General features: G+C 52.0%; 1 protein-coding gene across 2 annotated transcripts in view; it reads left to right on the top strand.

The window, feature by feature from the left end:
• Positions 1-21782, top strand: part of Eipr1 (EARP complex and GARP complex interacting protein 1) — a 106993-nt gene that overhangs the window by 78770 nt on the left and 6441 nt on the right. For both annotated transcript variants that reach the window (XM_070014669.1, XM_070014670.1), the window contains one exon: positions 15411-15510. In XM_070014669.1, the coding sequence (XP_069870770.1) occupies positions 15411-15510 (100 nt within the window). The remainder of the gene's footprint in view (positions 1-15410; positions 15511-21782) is intronic.

The raw sequence follows: 21782 nt of genomic DNA on the forward strand, positions 1-21782 counted from the left end.
GATCATTGTGTGCTCCTTGGCTCCTTTTGATGATCAAGAGGCACCAGCTCCGGAGTCCTGCCAACCAGAGGCAGCAAAGGCCCGACAGTGGAAACTGAGGCACATTTGTACTGTGCATCATTAAGAGTCATCATGCAGATCACCCTGTTCAGATGACAAAACTCTCCCTTGGAGGTGATGTTAAGAACAGTCACCAGAAGTTGTGGGGGGTGGGAGGCCGTGGTGCCCCTCCAGCGCCCGCCGGCCAGGACCCTGAGGGGAGGCGTCTTGGGGTGGGGTGTGCATGCTCGCCCACATGCAGGGCTCTGCACAGTGGCCGCTGACCTTGCCTCCAGCGCCAGCTACCAGGAGAAGGCAAACACCTCCTGTTAGATGAGCAAATATCATTCTGAAATGCCAGCTAGGCAGAGCGTGTCGGGCACCTGGAGGGCACACACAGTGTGTGTGCGTGTGAGGATGAGTGTTAGGCACCAGGAAAGAGTAGGGCAGGCGCGGCAGTGTAGCCAGGCAAGGAAGGAGACGGGCCACCGTGTCGGGGTGGGCCACGGACAGGAAGCATTTTGTCCGAGAATGGCGGGCTGCTCCCCCTTCATCCACTTTTCTTTTTGGTTCGTAACAAAACAGTGGAAATTAGCTTGAGGTAAACGTTAGGACAAGAGAACTGATAGATGTTCTAACTCCTTGCAAAAGCTGGCCTTGAAATTAGAATGCTTAGAGGTTTCAGAGATTCTATGGCAGGATTGTTCTGCCGCTGACAGTAGACTTGACCATGGCCAAGACAGTGTCATTGTAAAGACGGCTCGGTCTGTATCACACACACCAAGGCCGACTTGCTTTGCCTAACCTAGAGGACATAAGCATAAGTTTCAAATCAGACACTCAGGAGCTGCTCCCTGGTCACTGTTCACTGTTAACACTGTAACAGAAGTTCAGGCGCTGTTCCCTGGTCACTGTTCACTGTTACCACTGTAGCAGACACTCAGGCGCTGTTCCCTGGTCACTGCTCACTGTTACCACTGTAACAGACACTCAGGAGCTGTTCCCTGGTCACTGCTCACTGTTAACACTGTAACAGACACTCAGGCGCTGTTCCCTGGTCACTGCTCACTGTTAACACTGTAGCAGACACTCAGGCGCTGCTCCCTGGTCACTGCTCACTGATAACACTGTAACAGACACTCAGGAGCTGTTCCCTGGTCACTGGTTCACCGTTACCACTGTAACAGACGTTCAGGAGCTGTTCCCTGGTCACTGCTCACTGATAACACTGTAGCAGACACTCAGGAGCTGCTCCCTGGTCACTGGTTCACCGTTACCACTGTAACAGACGTTCAGGAGCTGTTCCCTGGTCACTGCTCACTGATAACGCTGTAACAGACACTCAGGAGCTGCTCCCTGGTCATTGCTCACTGATAACACTGTAGCAGACACTCAGGAGCTGCTCCCTGGTCACTGGTTCACCGTTACCACTGTAACAGACGTTCAGGAGCTGCTCCCTGGTCACTGCTCACTGATAACACTGTAGCAGACACTCAGGAGCTGTTCCCTGGTCACTGTTCACCGTTACCACTGTAACAGACGTTCAGGAGCTGTTCTCTGGTCACTGCTCACTGATAACGCTGTAACAGACACTCAGGAGCTGTTCCCTGGTCACTGGCTCACTGTTACCACTGTAACAGACGTTCAGGAGCTGCTCTCTGGTCACTGTTCACTGATAACACTGTAGCAGACACTCAGGAGCTGTTCTCTGGTCACTGCTCACTGTTACCACTGTAGCAGACACTCAGGAGCTGTTCTCTGGTCACTGTTCACTGTTACCACTGTAACAGACACTCAGGAGCTGCTCCCTGGTCACTGGTTCACTGTTAACACTGTAGCAGACACTCAGGAGCTGCTCCCTGGTCACTGCTCACTGTTAACACTGTAACAGACACTCAGGAGCTGCTCCCTGGTCACTGGTTCACTGATAACACTGTAACAGACACTCAGGAGCTGTTCCCTGGTCACTGCTCACTGTTACCACTGTAACAGACGTTCAGGAGCTGTTCTCTGGTCACTGGTTCACTGATAACACTGTAACAGACACTCAGGAGCTGCTCCCTGGTCACTGCTCACTGTTACCACTGTAACAGACGTTCAGGAGCTGTTCTCTGGTCACTGCTCACTGATAACACTGTAGCAGACACTCAGGATCTGCTCCCTGGTCACTGGTTCACTGTTAACACTGTAACAGACGTTCAGGCGCTGGTCCCTGGTCACTGCTCACTGATAACACTGTAGCAGACACTCAGGAGTTGTTCCCTGGTCACTGGTTCACTGTTAACACTGTAACAGATGTTCAGGAGCTGTTCTCTGGTCACTGCTCACTGGTAACGCTGTAACAGACACTCAGGAGCTGTTCTTTAGTCATTGGTCACTGTTAACACTGTAACAACAGAAGCCCAGGGTTTTGCCCTGCATCTGAACTTGTGTAGGAAGAGGATGTATGTGGGTTTAAATGACAATGTAAAAACACTTCCAGGAAGGCTGCTCCAAGTCTCTATTGTGAATGCAAATGGGCATTCAGAGTAGATGTTGCTAAAATCAAATGTTAGTGTTGGGTCTTGAAAAGAATGCTTGGTAAAATGAGTGTACAGACATAGCTTACCCTAGGAAAATTCTAAATACAAAAATCTCAAATACAGTGTGGAAAGTACAGCTAATCATGTTTATCATAGAAAAATTCATATTCTCCCTAAGACTTTAGTTTGTTTACATTAAATCCAGTTCTAAGTACATTTTAGCATCTCCTCTTTATGAACCTAGTGTGTGTTTTCTAGAACATGTTAAATAGGTCACTGGTGGAGTTGAGCAGCTTAGTCCATTTTTTTTTTTTTTTTGCCAGTCCTGGGGCTTGAACTCAGGGCCTGGGTGCTGTCCCTGAGCTTCTTTTGCTCAAAGCTAGTGCTCTAACACTTGAGCCACAGCGCCACTTCCGGGTTTTGTGGTTTATGTGGTGCTGGGGAATGGAACCCAGGGCTTCATGCATGTGAGGCAAGCTCACTAAGTGAGCTACCTTCTCAGCCCAGCTTAGTCCATTCTATCCCTGTAACAAGATACTGCAGGCAAGATAGCTGTTAAGTAATGGAGTTTCATTCCTGCCAGTTCTGGAAGCTTGGAGTCCAGGCTCACGGCCCTGGCAGGTCTGGTGTCTTATAAGGTGCCTTTGTTTTATTCCCAGTTGGTGCTTCTCACTGTTACCTGTGTCTCTTTCCTAAGAGCAGTACCACCCTGGGTGAGAACTCCAGTGTGGTGAAGTTGGAAACCTGAAGCATAGCCTCCGACCTTTTCTTCTCCCTGGTCCTGTGGCTTGATCTCAGGGCTTGGGTGTTGTCCCTGAGCTTAAAGTGAGTGATCCACTACTTAAGCCACAGTTCCACTTAGGGCTTTTGTGGTGGTTAATTGGAGATAAGAGTCTCGTGGACTTTCCTTCTTGGGATGGCTTTGAACCACTGTCCTCAGACCTTACCCTCCTGAGTAGCTAGGATTACAGGTGTGAGCTGGCTATTTACAGTCTTTTTAAAATCAGTATATAAGAAATTTTAACTATACTTGACTTTTCTTCTGCTGATTAAAAACCAAGAGGGGTGAGGGACAAGGAGGCGAGGTAGATTATTATTTAAATAATCAAAAGCTATTCAGATTTTAGATAGTGTTTTATTCCAAAATGTATTGTAAGTTAAAAGCGGCCTTTGCACTTGCTGAGGCCCACGGGAGAACATGAGACTTAGGAAATACGTCCTCAGAAGTCAGCTGAGCCTCGCTTTGGGCTGGCCCCGTACCCGTGTCAGAGGACTCCTGTAGGAGAGGGCACACCCCGCCGAGCCGCGCTGAGCCCAGGCCGGGTAGCCTGAGCAGGCCTGGCCGCATGGGCTGGCCTGTGGGTGGGGTGGTGCCAACACCCAGCCCATTCACACCACCCACTGAGCCCAGCTCTGCCTCCCGCCCTCCTCTGGGGCAGGCCAGAACCGCAGAGGCCACGGCATGGGGCCACATCTGCCCATCCTCACCCGCACTGTCGCCCGAGAGCAGCAGCCCAAACCGGGAGCTTCCTCCCAGAAGTGGGTTGAGTGGAGTCCGTGAGCCTCGTTGCTCGCGAGTGCTTAGGGTGAGGACTGTGCTGTTGAGTCACCGTGTACAGCGGGGCCTTGGCTGTGAACTTGTGATGCTCGAGGCCACTCTCCCCCACATGCTGCCCACGTTGCCCCGTGGCTCTGTCTGTGTGGAATAGAGTCGTTGGGTTGATAGAGCAGTTTGTCCTAGTGGGACGTCAGAGTGCACATAGACTTTTACCCACAAAGTCGCAGGCTTGTGTCTCACAGGGTGACAGGCAGTGTAGCAGCCTGAGCCTGTCCCTGCAAGTCTTCATCGGTCACAGCCCACGCGCTCGTCCCTGCAGGGGACACTCTGGGCTTGCTCACTTCTTGGTTGGTCAGGAAGTTTCTTTTTCCAACCTTTGTAGTACTTAGGAAGAGCCTGTCTGTGCTTACTGGGAGCTTCAAACAGGAAGAAATTGACCATACTGCCAATTGCACAAGTCCTGTGAGAGACTTGTAAACTCAGAAAATCCTTCCCTTTCCCTTTCCCTCTTTTTTTTTTTTTTTTTTTCTGCTCTTGTCCTTTTGGGGCTCTGGGGTTTGCCCTCCTGCCTCACACTTGCTAGCCCGTCCCTCTGCCTCTAGTTGTAGTTTTTGCTGGTTATTCCTAGGGTAGAGTCTTGTGCTCTCGGCATTCTCTTTAGGACTAGGTCATTGCTGGGGTCACAGGTGTACATGCTGTACCCAGCTCCCTCTGTGGAGGTGGGGTCTCTTGGATTTTTCTGTACCAGTTGTCTTGGAACTGTGATCCTCCTGTCTTAATCTCCCTTGTAGCTTGGGGTGACAGGTGTGTGCCACTGTACCCAGCTATGGGTTGAGATAAGGTCAATTTTTCCTCCTGTTTTCAGTCTCACAAATAGCTAGGATTGCAGGTATGAGCAGTGAACATTGGGCTTGTTAATTTTTTTTTCTTAAAGAAATTTAAGGAAATTGGGCTATGACCTCTGCTCATTAGAGGAGTTGTACAGCCACCTCCAGAGTGTTCTGTACCCCCCACCCCCCGTCCTGAGTGGCCACTGGAAGGTGGGATGCACACACATAAATGGTGTTAATTTACTTTCATTCTAGGTTACTTTGAGGATATCTTGTGCCTGAAGTCCAGATGGGAATCATTCATTTTGAAATTGCTTACTTGAAGTAATGTTTTGGTAAGCACAAGACCTGCCAAATCAGAACCCCCGAGCCTGCTCAGTGGGCCTTTGACTGTGGGCTCAGAGGAGTTCTGATGGCATATTTTGAGTTTATTTCCAGAAGCAAGCCTTTTGTTTCTCTCTTCATGATTATAGAGTGTATCCTGCTTATATCAGGTTCATGCTACTTTGTTCTTGATTTACTAATATTCTTTCATGTCCTTTGAAATTGATTGCTAGAGTTGATAGAAAAGCGAGTGATTTCTACAAAGAAAGAAATAAGTGTCTTCACCCGGAGTGGCAGGTGGAGAGACAGTGCAGACTACTTTCACACACTCACGCTACTGGTTTTCTGAACTTCTCATTTCCTTGCACTCTGCATCCTGCAGCTGTTGAAGGGATGGTACCACAGCCAGGGGAGGAGAGGGGTGGAGAGGGCTACCTGTGAACCAGCAGCTCCTTGTGGGTATCAGCTGCGGGTCAGTAAGGAAGAGTGAGATAAAGAACTCTTCTCTCAGCAGGATAGCTGAGTGTCTTACTGTATTGCTGCTGTTCAGACCACCTTCCAGAAAGGCCGTCCAGACAGGCCTGCCTGCTTTGCCCAGGCCTGCAGTTGTGATCACCTTCAGGACTGAGAGCCTGCCCGCTCATGTATTGACATATCTCCATGGCTCCTGGGAGGGTAATGTAGTATAAAAGGCATTTGTTTGAAAGTAAGAGTAGAGAGAAGCGGAGAGTGGAGTTGGAGTTCATTACCAGGCCAGGGTGTGCGTGCGTGTGTGTGTGTGTGTGTGTGTGTATGCGTGTACGTGTGTATGCACATGCGTGTGTACATGTGCATATTTGCATGTTTGATTGAATCTAGGCATGGGCGCTTTCCCTGAGCTTTTTTGCTCAAGCTTGACCCTCTGCCACTTGACCCACAGCTCCACTTTCAGCTTTTTACTAGTTAATTGGAGATAAGAGTCTCATGAACTTTCCTACCTAGGCTGGCTTTGAACCAGAATCCTCAGATCTCAGTCTTTGAGTAGCTAGGATGACAGGCGTGAGCCACCAGCATTCAGCACAGAACTGTGGTTTCTTACAGGAAGGGTGCTTTGAGCTGCTGTTCATCTATGAAGCCTCTGCTGCTGCTCCTGGTGTGATGGCAGATTTCATTTCCGTTCTGTGTGTTCTGGGTTGTTTTGCATATAGATTTGAACTAGGAACAGCCCAAACTCCCCATTTGCCGGGAGCCTGCTACCAGACATTCCAGGAGACTTGGCTCTGAAACATTTGTCTTTTAGGTCATCTTCCACTGTGCCTGAGGCCGCCGGTGTGCGCCAGCAGCAGGAGGCTGAGATGTGTTCCTTGCTGGGCTTGGTAGGTTTTATACGTCGACTCTTACAGGCTTAATGATGTGTTGTCCTCTGAGAACATCCGTAATCTCTCCCCTACCGAGTCTTTAAATCTCATTTAGAGAAATCCATGAGCTTTCGTCCCAGCGTGGTTGTGGCTGTCTCCATCATCTAGTGCCTGGGAGGCCTTGGTGATGTGACTAGGAGAAGTTATTGGGATACCTAGTTTCTCCTTCACCTTCTCTTTTTTCATCGGCTTACATATATTGTGTGGGGATGGATTTCATGGTCACATCTCCGTCTTTGCACTGCATTCCCCCGCTGTTACTCCCCTGGCCCATTGCTATGGAGATGGATAGCTTTCACTCATGTCCTTTATGCTGTTTTCATATATACTTACTAGGCACTTCAAAATTATTCACACTGTCCTCTCTCACTTCCCCCTTCTCCCTTCTCCTAAGTAATCTCATAGTTTGATTCATGGTCCATGTTTAACCATATAAATAATTATGTGTATGGACAGGGAGGCTTTGTTTCAGTGCTCGAGATGCTGTACAGACTCTTCTCCACAGCCTGAGGAAGATTGGTTTCAAAGGGCATTGCAAGTGGTAAACTACAGTCTTGTGTTTGCATTAAGTTCTCATGAGGACAAGTCACTGCTATTGCGTCAATATGTTTAGATGAATATAGGATCCAAGGCATATCTTCGTGTTTGAGGAGGACCTTTCCTAACCTGGGTGGTAATAGAAAATAGCTAGGGAGTTGGTTATATAGGGTAGGAAGGAGTGCGGGCTAATCTTTATGGTTAGGTCAAAGGGGAGGTAGAGTGAGGTAAGCAGAGCAAAAAATTTAGTTAATGTTGTTTTCATATATACACATATATATGTGCATACATACATACAAGCATATACACATATGTGTACACACATGTACACAAATACAAAACAAAAAACTAGGGGGCTGGGAAGGTGGCTCAGTGGTAGAGCGCTTGCCTTGCATGCCTGAGGCCCTGGGTTCGATTCCTCAGCCCCACATAAGCAAAAAGAAAAAAGCCAGAAGTGGCGCTGTGGCTCAAGTGGTAGAGTTTTAGCCTTGAGCTTAAGAGCTGAGGGACAGCGCCCAGGCCCAGAGTTCAGGCCCCACAACCGGACCCTCCCCCAAAACAAAACAAAACAAAACAAAAAACCAGACAACATCAGTGATAAAGAAGAAGAAGAAAACGAGAAAAACAAGCAAAAAATGAAATAAAAATGTAGTTTAACAGAAAGCAGGGGGGGGGGGGGAAACAAGAATAAATAATGTTCAGGTGTTCTAGTTACCAGGTATGAGTCCAGGTCTAAGCAAGGGTAGGAAAGAATATGATATGTGGATATGAAGAGCTGTAATGGGTAGAGGTATGAAATTGTGGTTTGAAAGAGAATACTAAGAGCGGGTGATGGGCTTCCGATATGATGGTGAAAGATTCCAAGATTAAGTGGAGGAGTAACAGGTCTGTGCTAGAATGTATATGTTAAAATGTAGATAGCCTTTATCTGGTTTAAGGAACCATACTGTTGAACAAATTGAACACTCAAAACACTGGCACGAATGCAGGAACAAAGGCAAACAACATGCATGTCTGTATTTGTATATAGACTCCTCTGCAGGTTGCAAGGTTCTGTTTAGTTCTCACTGTGAGGGCTTTGCTTTCCTCACAGGACCTTACGTGGGGGAAGGGCTCAGAGCTCAAGCCAGATGGCTGACAGCTAAGGCCTCTATTGTTCGGCTCAGCTAGGGGCCCCCAAGGTCCATCTGCCTGTCTCTAAGGGCAGGCTGTGCTGGACAGGGTTTGGGGGGACCACAGCACCATCTGAAGTGGGGTCTGCCGTTTCTTCCTGAGTGCCTCTGGTGTCTGGCTTTGGGGGTACTCCCGACCCTCTGTCTGCTTGTACTGATGTCTGCTGGGCTCCTGTGCCCTCGGGCTTCCTGGCCGCAGCCTAGTGATGGGTAGTGTAAGGCTTTGCTGTTCCCACAGGCAAGTCTGCCCTTCCTTCCCATGCCTCTTATAACTGATTTATATCCAGTTTCTGTGGCAGTGTCTGCGGGTTGTTAGGCTGTGATTCCTTCTTGTCCCTGGGCTCCCAGGGAGATTTTCCGATATGCCGCTGCTTTGTTGCTCTTTGGGTAGGAGGGACACAGGATGTCTCAGTGTCTGAAGTTTAGCCTGTCACAGCATCTTGGTTGCTGCCCTGCATGTCCCTGGGCAGGCTGTGAGATTTGTAGATTGTCTGTTTTTCTTGAGGCTGAATTTGGTGATCCCTCACCAAGACCCTTTGAGCTGACCCGGTATCGCTGTCTTTCTGACTCCCCATCCCCAGCTGCATGCCAGCTCCATATTCCATGCTGCTTTTCTAACGCCCTGATTGCTGCTTGCAATTTCCTGTGTCCCCAGGAACTCCTTGTAGTTTTTCCTTTCTTCCTGTTTCCTTGATCAGAATCTGCTTGTTTTTGTGCTGTTGGATTCTTCTTGCTCTCAGAACAAAATGGTGAATGTTTTCGACCATCTTGCCCCACCTCGTTTTCTTCCTTCCCTTCTTTTTCTCTTGGAATCTCTGGATCTTCCTGATAAATGTGACAGGATTAATGTCCGCACCTTGCAAAGACAAGGTCCTTTGCACTGTAAATTCATGGAACATACAGGCCACACAATCTTGAGTCCTCTCCGACATCAATGTCAAGTGTCCCATTGCTCCCTCATTCATAGCAGGTTAGCATTAGCTGATCTCCTGGGGCATTCCCTCTGTGAGGAAGAAAGCCAGCAGCCTTGCCCTTAGAGCCAGGAGTTCTCACGCATACTTGACTAGGCTCAGCTCACAGGGCTGCATGAATCTAGGCCCAGCTCACAGGCTGTGTGACTCAGGGCTCAGCTCACAGGCCTGTGTGACTCTAGGCTCAGCTCACAGGCCTGTGTGACTCTAGGCTCAGCTCACAGAGCTGCATGAATCTAGGCTCAGCTCACAGGCCTGTGTGACTAGGCTCAGCTCACAGGCCTGAGTGACTCTAGGCTCAGCTCACAGGCCTGTGTGACTCTAGGCTCAGCTCACAGGCCTGTGTGACTAGGCTCAGCTCACAGGCCTGCGTGACTAGGCTCAGCTCACAGGCCTGTGTGACTCTAGGCTCAGCTCACAGGCCTGTGTGACTAGGCTCAGCTCACAGGCCTGTGTGACTCTAGGCTCAGCTCACAGGCCTGTGTGACTCTAGGCTCAGCTCACAGGCCTGTGTGACTAGGCTCTGCTCACAGGCCTGTGTGACTCTAGGCTCAGCTCACAGGCCTGCGTGACTAGGCTCAGCTCACAGGCCTGTGTGACTAGGCTCAGCTCACAGGCCTGTGTGACTCAGGGCTCAGCTCACAGGCCTGTGTGACTAGGCTCAGCTCACAGGCCTGCGTGACTAGGCTCAGCTCATAGGCCTGTGTGACTAGGCTCAGCTCACAGGCCTGTGTGACTCTAGGCTCAGCTCACAGGCCTGTGTGACTAGGCTCAGCTCACAGGCCTGTGTGACTCTAGGCTCAGCTCACAGGCCTGTGTGACTAGGCTCAGCTCACAGGCCTGTGTGACTCTAGGCTCAGCTCACAGGCCTGCGTGACTAGGCTCAGCTCACAGGCCTGTGTGACTAGGCTCAGCTCACAGGCCTGTGTGACTAGGCTCAGCTCACAGGCCTGTGTGACTAGGCTCAGCTCACAGGCCTGTGTGACTCAGGGCTCAGCTCACAGGCCTGCGTGACTAGGCTCAGCTCACAGGCCTGTGTGACTAGGCTCAGCTCACAGGCCTGTGTGACTCTAGGCTCAGCTCACAGGCCTGTGTGACTAGGCTCAGCTCACAGGCCTGTGTGACTCTAGGCTCAGCTCACAGGCCTGTGTGACTAGGCTCAGCTCACAGGCCTGTGTGACTAGGCTCAGCTCACAGGCCTGTGTGACTCAGGGCTCAGCTCACAGGCCTGCGTGACTAGGCTCAGCTCACAGGCCTGTGTGACTAGGCTCAGCTCACAGGCCTGTGTGACTCTAGGCTCAGCTCACAGGCCTGTGTGACTAGGCTCAGCTCACAGGCCTGTGTGACTAGGCTCAGCTCACAGGCCTGTGTGACTAGGCTCAGCTCACAGGCCTGTGTGACTAAGCTCAGCTCACAGGCCTGGGTGACTAGGCTCAGCTCACAGGCCTTTGTGACTAGGCTCAGCTCACAGGCCTGCGTGACTCTAGGCTCAGCTCACAGGCCTGTGTGACTCTAGGCTCAGCTCACAGGCCTGTGTGACTAGGCTCAGCTCACATGCCTGTGTGACTAGGCTCAGCTCACAGGCCTGCGTGACTCTAGGCTCAGCTCACAGGCCTGTGTGACTCTAGGCTCTGCTAACAGGCCTGCGTGAGTCTAGGCTCTGCTCACAGGCCTGTGTGACTCTAGGATCTTCTCACAGGCCTGTGTGACTAGGTCAGGGTGCCAGGGTATAAAGTGAGTTTCTGCCAGTTTGCTCACATTAATGGAAAATACCAAAATCATTGATAGGGAAACAGGTATCTTAGACTAGTGATGACAGTGTCACAGCATACCAAACCTTATGGGACGCAGCAAAAGCGGTTCTGAGTGGGATTTTAGGGTAGAAATACCTACTTCAGGTAAAAGGCAGCTGCAGCCCGGTGGTGGTGCATGTCCTCGTTCCCAGCGGCCATCACGGCTCCTTGCAGCCACTCAGCCCTGTCCCCAGCGGCTCTTCTCATCACAAGCCTCTTGAACAGACCAAGCACAGAGCTGTGCTTGATTAACAGAATCTTTCCAGTTTCTCCCTGATGAGTTTAGAGTGCACTGGACATGCAGAGAGGAGCCCAGGACGCGTTCGCCTCTCGGTGTCTGAAGGGCTCTTGTGTGACTGGCAGGCAGCCATGTGCTGCGCGCACCCGCGGGTGAGCGGTCTGCTCTCAGAGCTGACTGTGGCGTGGATGGCAGGTGTGTAGTCGTGGCCGCCACAGAGAAGCAGAGGGTGGCCTTGTAGGGTCCACAGAGGGAGACATGGCAAGGCCGATGTACGCCCTCTGTCCCTGAAGTCCCTGTCCCTCTGTCCCTCTGTCCCTGCAGTCTGCCCTTCCCAGAGTCACTGCTGAGGAATGGATTATGCCTGTCCATCTCTGCCTCTGCCCTTCGCAGGTCTTCCCTCCTGGCACTTGGTGCTTTGCTCTGACACTTAGAGGAAGCTAGACTTGCAGTGCTGTGACCCTTCTGTTCCACAGCATTCACATTCACATACCCCCCTTTCTGAAGCCCTCCGGCCTTGTGCATGTGGTGGGTTTGGGGCGTCTCCAGTGGGGTTAGATCTTGTGCGTGTGGTGGGTTTGGGGCATATCCAGTGGGGTTAGGTCTTGTGCGTGTGGTGGGTTTGGGGCGTCTCCAGTGGGGTTAGGTCTTGTGCGTGTGGTGGATTTGGGGCGTCTCCAGTGGGGTTAGATCTTGTGCGTGTGGTGGGTTTGGGGCATATCCAGTGGGGTTAGGTCTTGTGCGTGTGATGGATTTGGGGCATCTCCAGTGGGGTTAGGTCTTGTGCGTGTGGTGGGCTTGGGGCGTCTCCAGTGGGGTTAGAACTTGGCTGGCCTCTCCCAAGGCCAGCCTGTGAGTCATCGATGGCTTCCCAGCTCGCCCAGGGGTGGGTCTCTATTGGCTGGTGAACTCTTTCAGGACCCTAGAGGAGGGATGCTTTCCCTGCACCAGGGGACCCCCAGCCTCCAGTATAGCATGCCTTCCCCTTCCTGTATCTGTAGCTGCCATCTTTATAGCCATTCATAATCACACGACTGTGAGAATCAAGTGACAACAGGCTTTGTGCCCTTGGAGTGAAGCTTTTCTTAAAACCTTACCCTGTAAGAACATGAAGCTTACTTACTTTCTCTCTCTCTTTCTTTCTCTCTCTCTTTCTTTCTCTCTCTCTCTCTTTCTTTTTTTCTTTCTTTCTTTCTTTCTTTCTGTCTCTCCCTCCCTCCCTTCTTCCCTCCCTTAACCTGTAAGAACATGAAGCTTACTTTCTTTCTCTTTCTTTCTTTCTCTCTCTCTTTCTCTCTCTCTTTCTTTCTTTCTTTCTTTCTTTCTTTCTTTCTTTCTTTCTTTCTTTCTTTTCTTTCTTTCTTTCTTTCTTTCTTTCTCTCTCTCTCCCTCTCTCCCTCCCTCCATTTCCTTCTTCCTTCCTTTCCTTCTTTCCTGCTTTCTTCCTTTCCTTCTTTCTTTCCTCCTTCCTCCCTTCCTTCCTTCCTTCCTTCCTTCCTTCCTTCCTTCCTTCCTTCCTTCCTTCCTTCTTTCCTTCCTTCCTTCCTTCCTTCCTTCCTTCCTTCCTTTCGTTCTTTCTTTCTTTCGAACTCTGGGCCTGGGAGCTGTCCTTCAGCTCAAGGCGAGCACTTGAGTCACAGCACCACTTCCAGTTTTCTGAGTGGTCTATTAGAGATAAGAGTCTCATGGACTTTTCCTGCTGGAAAAGTTAGATCTCAGCCTCCTGAGTAGCCAGGATGACAGGCATGAGTTGCTGGTGCCCGGCGGAAGCTTATTTTCTAAAGCAAAAGCAGTTCTGCCTTCTGTGTCTTCCAGATGTTGAAAGTAACTTCTGCCACCATTGGGACTCATTTTGTCTTTTCTTTCGTAGTCTAGCGAGGAAGGAGCCTTGTCTCCAGGAAGTGCCTCCCTAGCCCCTCCCTGGCAGGTGAGAAGGATAGCGCACCATCAGAAGTGCCGCCTCCCTCCCTCTAGCTCGGGTAGAGGCGGCCCATAGTCCTTGCAGGGTTGGGTCTACTAGAGGAAAGTCTGGTCACACGTGTTTCACTGTGAGGCGTCCTGTGCGGTCGGAGGGATGGAAGTGAGTGTGGACTTCACTGTCTGGTCTTTCCAGTCTTGGAATTAATACTCATTCATATGCACACACATACTTTGCTAAACCAAAAAACCAGTAAAAAAATGTATTGATGTGGAAAGCCAGTTTTCAGGGGCTCCCTAGCCATGAGATGAGCATGTCAGTGTTCCGGAGCAGCGTGGGCCAAGCATGCTGGGACCCAGCATTTCAGACAGATGGGGATGGGCCGGGACAGACTTACTTCATAGACCACCATGAACACCAGGGCGTGTGTGTGTGTGTGTGTGTGTGTGTGTGTGTGTGTGTGTGTGTGTGTGTGTGTGTGTGTGTGTGTGTGTGTGTGTGTGTGTGTGTGTGTATGTGTGTGTATGTGTGTGTGTGTGTGCCCCAGAAAGCACCAGAATAGCGTGTGCATGTATGGCTGACTGCATGCAGAAGGGTGGACAGCACTGGGCCTGTGTGTGTTGTGATTCAGTACCGGTGCTCTGGGTAGCAGGGCACTGCTGGCACTCCGTGAGCTGCACTGAGCAGCTGAGGGCCCGTTCTGTAATGAGCCAGTGCCATTACGTGCCTGTGCATCCGACTGTCTCCCTAACAGCACTGTCTGTGTCGACCTTGGCAGGCGTATCACTTGGCTCACCAGTCCAACGTTGCTCAGGAGGGTCCAGGATTGAAATTGCTGCAATCCTGGGGACTAGAAGCAGGGACTATCTCTGTTCAGGTGAAACCTGCACTTCCAGTGTAGGTCTTGGGTGGCTGGTAGGATGTCTGCAGACTTGTGGATGATGAACCTGGGGTTGTTGGTCTGTTTGGCATCATGCCACAATTTCCTTGTGGAGTCCTTTTTCTGATGCTACTTTCTGAATTTAGGATGAACTTCCTGTAACTGTACTGCTCATTTCGGTCTCATGATCTCTGCTTTGCCTCACGAGGATGGCTTGGGATCTGCTTTTACCCTGCCCTAGGTTTAATGTACACTTATCTCTATCAGTTTGACCTGTCAGTTTTTCTTAACAGTGACAGAATGTGACTTAGCTACCTGAAAACTTTAAAAGAATTTGATTTTTAATGAAAAGCTGACAAATTATAGTTATATATGGTTGTTCCTATATGTGGCCAAAAATTCAGAATCCTTTTATAGCTTTTAGCACAGAGATCACAATTCTTGGCCTTTGCTGTGCTCTCAGGTATAGATTCTGTTCATGTGCACAATTGAGCTGCAGACAATGGAAGCTGGCCCTGCATGGCTCAGGCTACGACCACGACTTCCTGTCTCAGGTGACAGCCTTGCGCCCTGCAGGGTGGGTTGCAGTGCTGGCCGGCTCAGCACTCAGCTCTTAGCTCTGCCCTCCCATCCCCTCCACTCTGCCTTTGTTCTACTAAAGAGATGGCATTCTGTCCCAAATCAGCTCTGGTCTGTTCCTCCTTTCAGCTCTCCATCCACCCTGTGGATCCATGGCTGTCCCTTCCTTAGCCACAGACACACAGTCCTGGAATGCCATGAAGAAGCTGTACACATCCACTTTCCACGTTTCCCAGGGCTGAAAGCCACTGTGAGAGTATTGCTGGCAAAGTTCTCGGTGAAGTTCTCTTGCTGCTTTGCAAATGGCTGCTGCCTTCTTTGCTCTCACAATGCAGAGGCAGACAGAGGATATGCGCTCTCTCCTAACGGGGACTAACCCTACCCTCGTGAGCTCATCTAACTCTGGTTGCCTCTCAGAGGCTCCGTCTCCAAATGCTGGAGTCAGGGCTTTGAGATGTCCATTGCGGTGAGACACCCGCACATCCCCCAAACAAGACCAGACAGCAGTATTCATAAAGACTTCCAGTGACTTCTGGCCAGGAAAGCAGTTTTCTAGAGTACGGAGAATGTGTATAAACGCTCTGAGCTGCAGGTTTGGGGGTTTGGAATCTCCTGCGTCCATGTTAATACTCAGCCCTTCCCCTCCTCTCAGCGTCACATGGGAGCCGATGGGAGATGGGAAGAGAGTCATCTCACTGGCAGACAACCGCATCCTGCTGTGGGACCTGCAGGAGAGCTCAAGCCAGGCTGTGGTGAGTGGCATCGCCAGGGGGTTGTCAGACCATGGGGTGATTGGGGTGGAAGTGGGGCTAGGTGACAGTTGCAAGGCTCGCCCCTTTCACTGCCTTGTCCCAAGGGAGGCTGCCATCCTTTTCCAGTGTGTCGTCTTTGTCATGCAGGGTTTCCTGAGTACTGTTGGCTAAAGTTACATTCTTCACTAGTAGCACTTAAAGAATATGTATTTGTGTGAGTTACAAAAATAACTGTTAGCACTTTCTTGGGACACAGTCTTGCTTTCAAATATAAGTTTTTATGAATATTTTGTCTCATATAGGATTTTCCCTAACTTTTTTCTTTAGAATGCATTTTTACGTGCATCCATAATTTCCTGGCACTTATTTTGTCAAAGCAACAACTTTAGGAAAACAAAAACTCAAGAACTGTGACCTGGCAGTTCTTCTAATGTCACATGTACCGAGGGCCCACATTTGTCTCTTCTGCCACAGGGAATTGAGAACCCCGTCTTTGGGTAGTTTTGTTAGAAACAGCCTTCTCTCATGTTCATTTGTTCCTCTGACTTTTACTTAGCTCTTTTCCCTCGTGGTGCTTACTATAGTAATAATAAACCCTTCCCTTACTCCCCTGGTCAAAGAGATGGCAGGATCATGATTTAGCTTTACTAATATGTGGCATAGAAGTCAGACTTTTAAAATATTAAGTAACTTGTTAAAGTTTAAAAACTGAATGGTGCTGGTCGTTGGTGGCTCACATTTGTAATCCTAGGTACTCAGGAGGCTGAGATCTGAGGATTGTGGTTCAAAGCCAGCCCTGGCAGGAAAGTCCATGAAACTCTTAACTTTGCTAAACTACTCAGAAAAGTCAGAAGTGGTGCTGTGGCTCAAGTGGTAGTGCGCTAACCCTGAGCACAGAGAGGCTCAGGGATAGCCTCAGGCCCTGAGTTCAAGCCCCAGGACTGGCAAAAAAAAAAAAAAAAAAGCCCTGAATGGTCACAGTCTTTAATGTGAAATTAAGAGTTGACTTTTCCTACAGCATTAAAAGTATTTAAGGAAATTATTTTATTAAAAACATGTTAAAACGAGACATACCTCGAATCCATGTGCATCGAATCCATGTTTCACAGAAATGTCTAAAGTAAAGCCCATGGCCAGAGGGAATGCTGCTTGAGATTGGCTGGGCTGGCCTGTAGGCCTAGCTGTGTCCACTTGGGGCAGAGTGCCTTTTTGGAGCTGTGTCTGTCCAGTCACCCCTCAGCAGCTGGGGTTTTAGTGTGGCAAGCTTGGGGCGGGGGGTGGGTGGGTGGAGGGAGAGTCCTCTCCCACTGCATGGTAGACTCACAGAAGGTGGGAGCCGCTCTGGGTCTACAGACTGCTAGGCAGAGCTCCCCAAGCACTCAGGGTGCCCCAAGCTGGGAGCTAGCCTGGGAGTGCAGGCTCCTGAGGTGCCATGCACTAGCTCGGGAAGATTTCACTCTCCAACCTGAGCTGGCCTGTTCTGCGGCTAGCAGCGAACACGGCTTCACACCCAAGTCATCGCTGAAGGGTTTTGAGGTCGGTGATTAATCTGTAACTTATTTTCTACAGAGATCAATTTGGTATTCTCTGCCCCTTTTTTGTCTGCTGTCAGCAGTTCTGTCAATACCCCTTTGTGACCTGGGCCATGGCGTTTAATACAGAAACCTTCCATCGATTCCAGCCTCCTCACACCAGCTCCTCCGCTTTTATTGTTTGAGGATATTGCATTGTGTGGTGAATCTAATCTTATGCTCACTGCATCATTACCTTTTGCAATTAAATTGGCGATTCTTTGCCATTTATAATCATTAGCAGAACCCTGGGGAGCCCTGGGGTGGAGGGTCCGGGGGTCCACGGGCCCTGATGGAGGTGGGGTGCCTCCCCGTTTCAGTCCATGCTCATTCATCTTCACGTGCACCAGCTTTCACCAGCTGTGGACATTAATGGCTTCTGCCAAGGTGGCAGCAAAAGGTCTTCTCTGTCCACACACGCGTGCAGTGCCCCTGGAGTGGCCCCGGGAGAGCCAGCGTGTGCTGTGTTGGGAAAGAGCTTCACACACGACAGTACTTGTGATAGGATTCAGGGTTTACAAGGACACAGTGGTGTTGCAGGTTTTCTCACAGGAAGTTTATGTGCAGCCCACTCCCTGTACCGGGTATGCTCCATGTGGGAGCCAGTCCCTGGACCATGTATGTTCTATGTGTGAGCTCCTCCCTGTACCATGTATGTTCCATGTGTGAGTGAGTCCCTGGACCATGCATGTTCTATGTGTGAGCCCCTCCCTATACCATGTATGTTCCATGTGGGAGCCAGTCCCTGGACTGTGTGTGTTCTATGTGTGAGCCCCTCGCTGTACCATGTATGTTCCATGTGTGAGTGCCTGGACCATGCATGTTCTATGTGTGAACCCCTCCCTATACCATGTATGTTCCATGTGGGAGCCAGTCTCTGGACTGTGTGTGTTCTATGTGTGAGCCCCTCGCTGTACCATGTATGTTCCATGTGTGAGTGAGTCCCTGGACCATGCATGTTCTATGTGTGAGCCCCTCCCTATACCATGTATGTTCCATGTGGGAGCCAGTCCCTGGACTGTGTGTGTTCTATGTGTGAGCCCCTCCCTGTACCATGTATGTTCCATGTGTGAGTGAGTCCCTGGGCCATGTATGAGACACTCTCTGTACTGTGTATGTTCCATGTGGGAGCCAGTCCCTGGACCCTGTATGTACCTGCTCTGGAGCATGGATGACCTTTTAGAAATATTTCTTCCTGCTTTCACTTGTCTTTCTATCTTTTACTACAGGCCATCTCAGAGGAGAAGATTTTGTTTTATAAATAGGCTTTAGAAGCTGGTACTAGTGGCCGTGGTTCAGACCTATAATACTAACTACTCAGGAGGCCCAAGATGTAAGGATTGTGGTTCGAAGCCAGTCCAGGCAAAAAAGTCCATGAGACTCTTAACCGCCAAAAAGAAGAAAAAAAAAAGTAAAGTGTTAGTCTTGAGCCAAAAAAGTCTCAAGGACAGTTCCCAGGCCCTGAGTTCCAGCCCCCCCGCCCCCCACGGCTTTAGAAGTAGAGGTATAGCTCAAGTGGTAGAATATTAGCCTTGAGTGAAAAAAACTAGGGAGAATGTGAGGCCCTGAGTTCAATTCCCAGTTCTAGCATACACAAAAAGGAAGGAAAGGAAAGGAAGGAAGGAAGGAAGGAAGGAAGGAAGGAAGGAAGGAAGGAAGGAAGGAAGGAAGGAAGGAAGGAAGAAAGAAAAAAGGATGATTATAGGTAAGGGGGTTCTATATTTTAGCTGGGTACCTGTGGCTCATGCCTATAATCTTAGTTATTTAGGAGGCTGAGATCTGAGGCTCATGGTTTGAAGCCATTCTAGGCAAGGAAATCTATGAGACTCCTATCTCCAATCAACCCAAAAAGTAGGAAACAGAGTTGTGGGACACTAGAGCCAACACGTCTGGGCACCGATGTGTTGAAATCACCCAGGTTGTGGAGACCAGAGCAGGTGTGTGGGACGGCTTGCAGCTGTGGGCCCCAGGCCTCCACGCTCCCCCGCTCCCCCGCTGCCCTGCTCCCCTGCTCCCCGCCTGCTGCTCTGCTGCAGCTCCTTGCCTCCCGCACCCTGCTGGGGAGGACCCACCGCAGGCCTGTGCTACCCGCCCAGCCTCTCCTCACCCACCCACCTAGGTGTGCTGGTGCCCTAGGCTCTTGGGTGGGGCCTGTGCCCTGCCCGCTGTGTACCTGTCCTGACCCGCTGTGTACCCGCCTTGCCCGCTGTGTACCTATCCTGACCCGCTGTGTACCTGCCCTGCCCGCTGTGTACCTATCCTGACCCACTGTGTACCTGCCCTGCCCGCTGTGTACCTATCCTGACCCACTGTGTACCCGCCCTGCCCGCTGTGTACCCGCCCTGCCCGCTGTGTACTTGCCCTGCCCGCTGTGTACCCGCCCTGCCCGCTGTGTACCCGTCCTGCCCCAGTGTACCTGCCCTGCCCGCTGTGTACCCGCCCTGCCCGCTGTGTACCCGCCCTGCCCGCTGTGTACCCGCCCTGCCCGCTGTGTACCCGCCCTGCCCGCTGTGTACCCGCCCTGCCCGCTGTGTACCCGCCCTGCCCGCTGTGTACCCGCCCTGCCCCAGTGTACCTGCCCTGCCCCAGTGTACCTGCCCTGCCCCAGTGTACCTGCCCTGCCCGCTGTGTACCTGCCCTGCCCGCTGTGTACCCGCCCTGCCCGCTGTGTACCCGCCCTGCCTGCTGTGTACCTGTCCTGACCCAGTGTGTACCTGCCCTGCCCGCTGTGTACCTGCCCTGCCCGCTGTGTACCTGCCCTGCCCGCTGTGTACCTGCCCTGCCCGCTGTGTACCCGCCCTGCCTGCTGTGTACCTGTCCTGACCCAGTGTGTACCTGCCCTGCCCGCTGTGTACCTGCCCTGCCCGCTGTGTACCCGCCCTGCCCGCTGTGTACCTGCCCTGCCCGCTGTGTACCCGCCCTGCCTGCTGTGTACCTGTCCTGACCCAGTGTGTACCTGCCCTGCCCGCTGTGTACCTGCCCTGCCCGCTGTGTACCCGCCCTGCCCCAGTGTACCCGCCCTGCCCGCTGTGTACCCGCCCTGCCTGCTGTGTACCTGCCCTGCCCCAGTGTACCTGCCCTGCCCCAGTGTACCTGCCCTGCCCGCTGTGTATCCCTCCTGACCTGCTGTATACCCGCCCTGCCCGCTGTGTACCCGCCCTGCCAGCTGTGTACCCGCCCTGCCCACTGTGTACCCGCCCTGCCTGCTGTGTACCTGTCCTGACCCAGTGTGTACCTGCCCTGCCCGCTGTGTACCCGCCTTGCTTGCTGTGTACCTGTCCTGCCCGCTGTGTACCTGCCCTGCCCGCTGTGTATCCCTCCTGACCCAGTGTGTACCTGCCCTGCCCGCTGTGTACCCGCCCTGCCTGCTGTGTACCTGCCCTGCCTGCTGTGTACCTGCCCTGCCGGCTGTGTACCTGCCCTGCCGGCTGTGTACCTGCCCTGCCTGCTGTGTACCCGCCCTGCCCGCTGTGTACCCACCCTGCCCGCTGTGTACCTGCCCTGCCCGCTGTGTACCTGCCCTGCCCGCTGTGTACCCGCCCTGCCCGCTGTGTACCTGCCCTGCCCGCTGTGTACCTGCCCTGCCTGCTGTGTACCTGCCTTGCCTGCTGTGTATCCCTCCTGACCGCTGTGTACCTGCCCTTCCTGCTGTGTACCCTCCCTGCCCGCTGTGTATCCCTCCTGACCTGCTGTGTACCTGCCCTGCCTGCTGTGTACCTGCCCTGCCTGCTGTGTACCTGCCCTGCCTGCTGTGTACCTGCCTTGCCCGCTGTGTATCCCTCCTGACCGCTGTGTACCTGCCCTGCCTGCTGTGTACCCTCCCTGCCCGCTGTGTATCCCTCCTGACCTGCTGTGTACCCGCCCTGCCTGCTGTGTACCCGCCCTGCCCCAGTGTACCTGTCCTGCCCTGCTTTGTGTTCATGTCCCACTGCCTGCCCTGGGCTTCTCATAAGGCTCCACTGCATGTGGGGGCTGGGGTTCCTGTGTGGCTTTCCTAGTGTCTCTGTGGGTTGAAGAACGTGTCCCTGTGGCTGCCACAGTGGCCATGACCCTCTCAACTCAGCTTCACAACAGTGGCCTCTGCTGGCAAGGCTAAGACCCTGTAGCCTGGGAGCCTCAGAACACACCTAGCCCTTCAGCTCCGGGTACACCCTCTGGCTCCCCGTGGGGACCCCTGTGCCTGCCCCGTGCGGCTGGCACTGGCTGCTCTCAGTGCTGCGGTTTCTGGTCAGGACTTAGGCACAGCCACTCAGTGCATCGGGTTTGGGCCTCCCTCTCCAGGACCCTGCAGCCTCCAGGCTTCATGTAGAGAGTTGAATTCACATCAGCATGCTGGCCTGCCCCAGGCCTGGCCTCTGTCCCGGGCTCTGTCCCAGGCTCTGTCCTGGGCTGCCAGCCTACCTGCCTGCTTGCAGGGACCCTGAAGAGTTCCGGGACAGGCTGAGTGCAAGGTGAGGGAGACATGCCACCACAGAGGGCTTAGACCCTGACTGCGGACGCTTCCATATGACTGGGTTCTAGCCACACATGGGGCGGACCGGGTGTCCTTGGTGGCAGACCTTTTTCACAGGTCCCGCATGGAAAGGTGAGGTTAGGGAGAGGGCTTTCTGCATCCTTGCACGCCGCCTGCTTGCTTTCTCTCAGGCTGAGGTGGGCTTTGACTCCTGGTACTGCCTGGGCCCGTGGAGCTCTCACGAACTC

The sequence above is a fragment of the Dipodomys merriami genome, unplaced genomic scaffold (assembly GCF_024711535.1).
Source record: "Dipodomys merriami isolate MVZ:Mamm:240054 unplaced genomic scaffold, mDipMer1.0.p SCAF_99, whole genome shotgun sequence".
Lineage (NCBI taxonomy): Eukaryota > Metazoa > Chordata > Mammalia > Rodentia > Heteromyidae > Dipodomys > Dipodomys merriami.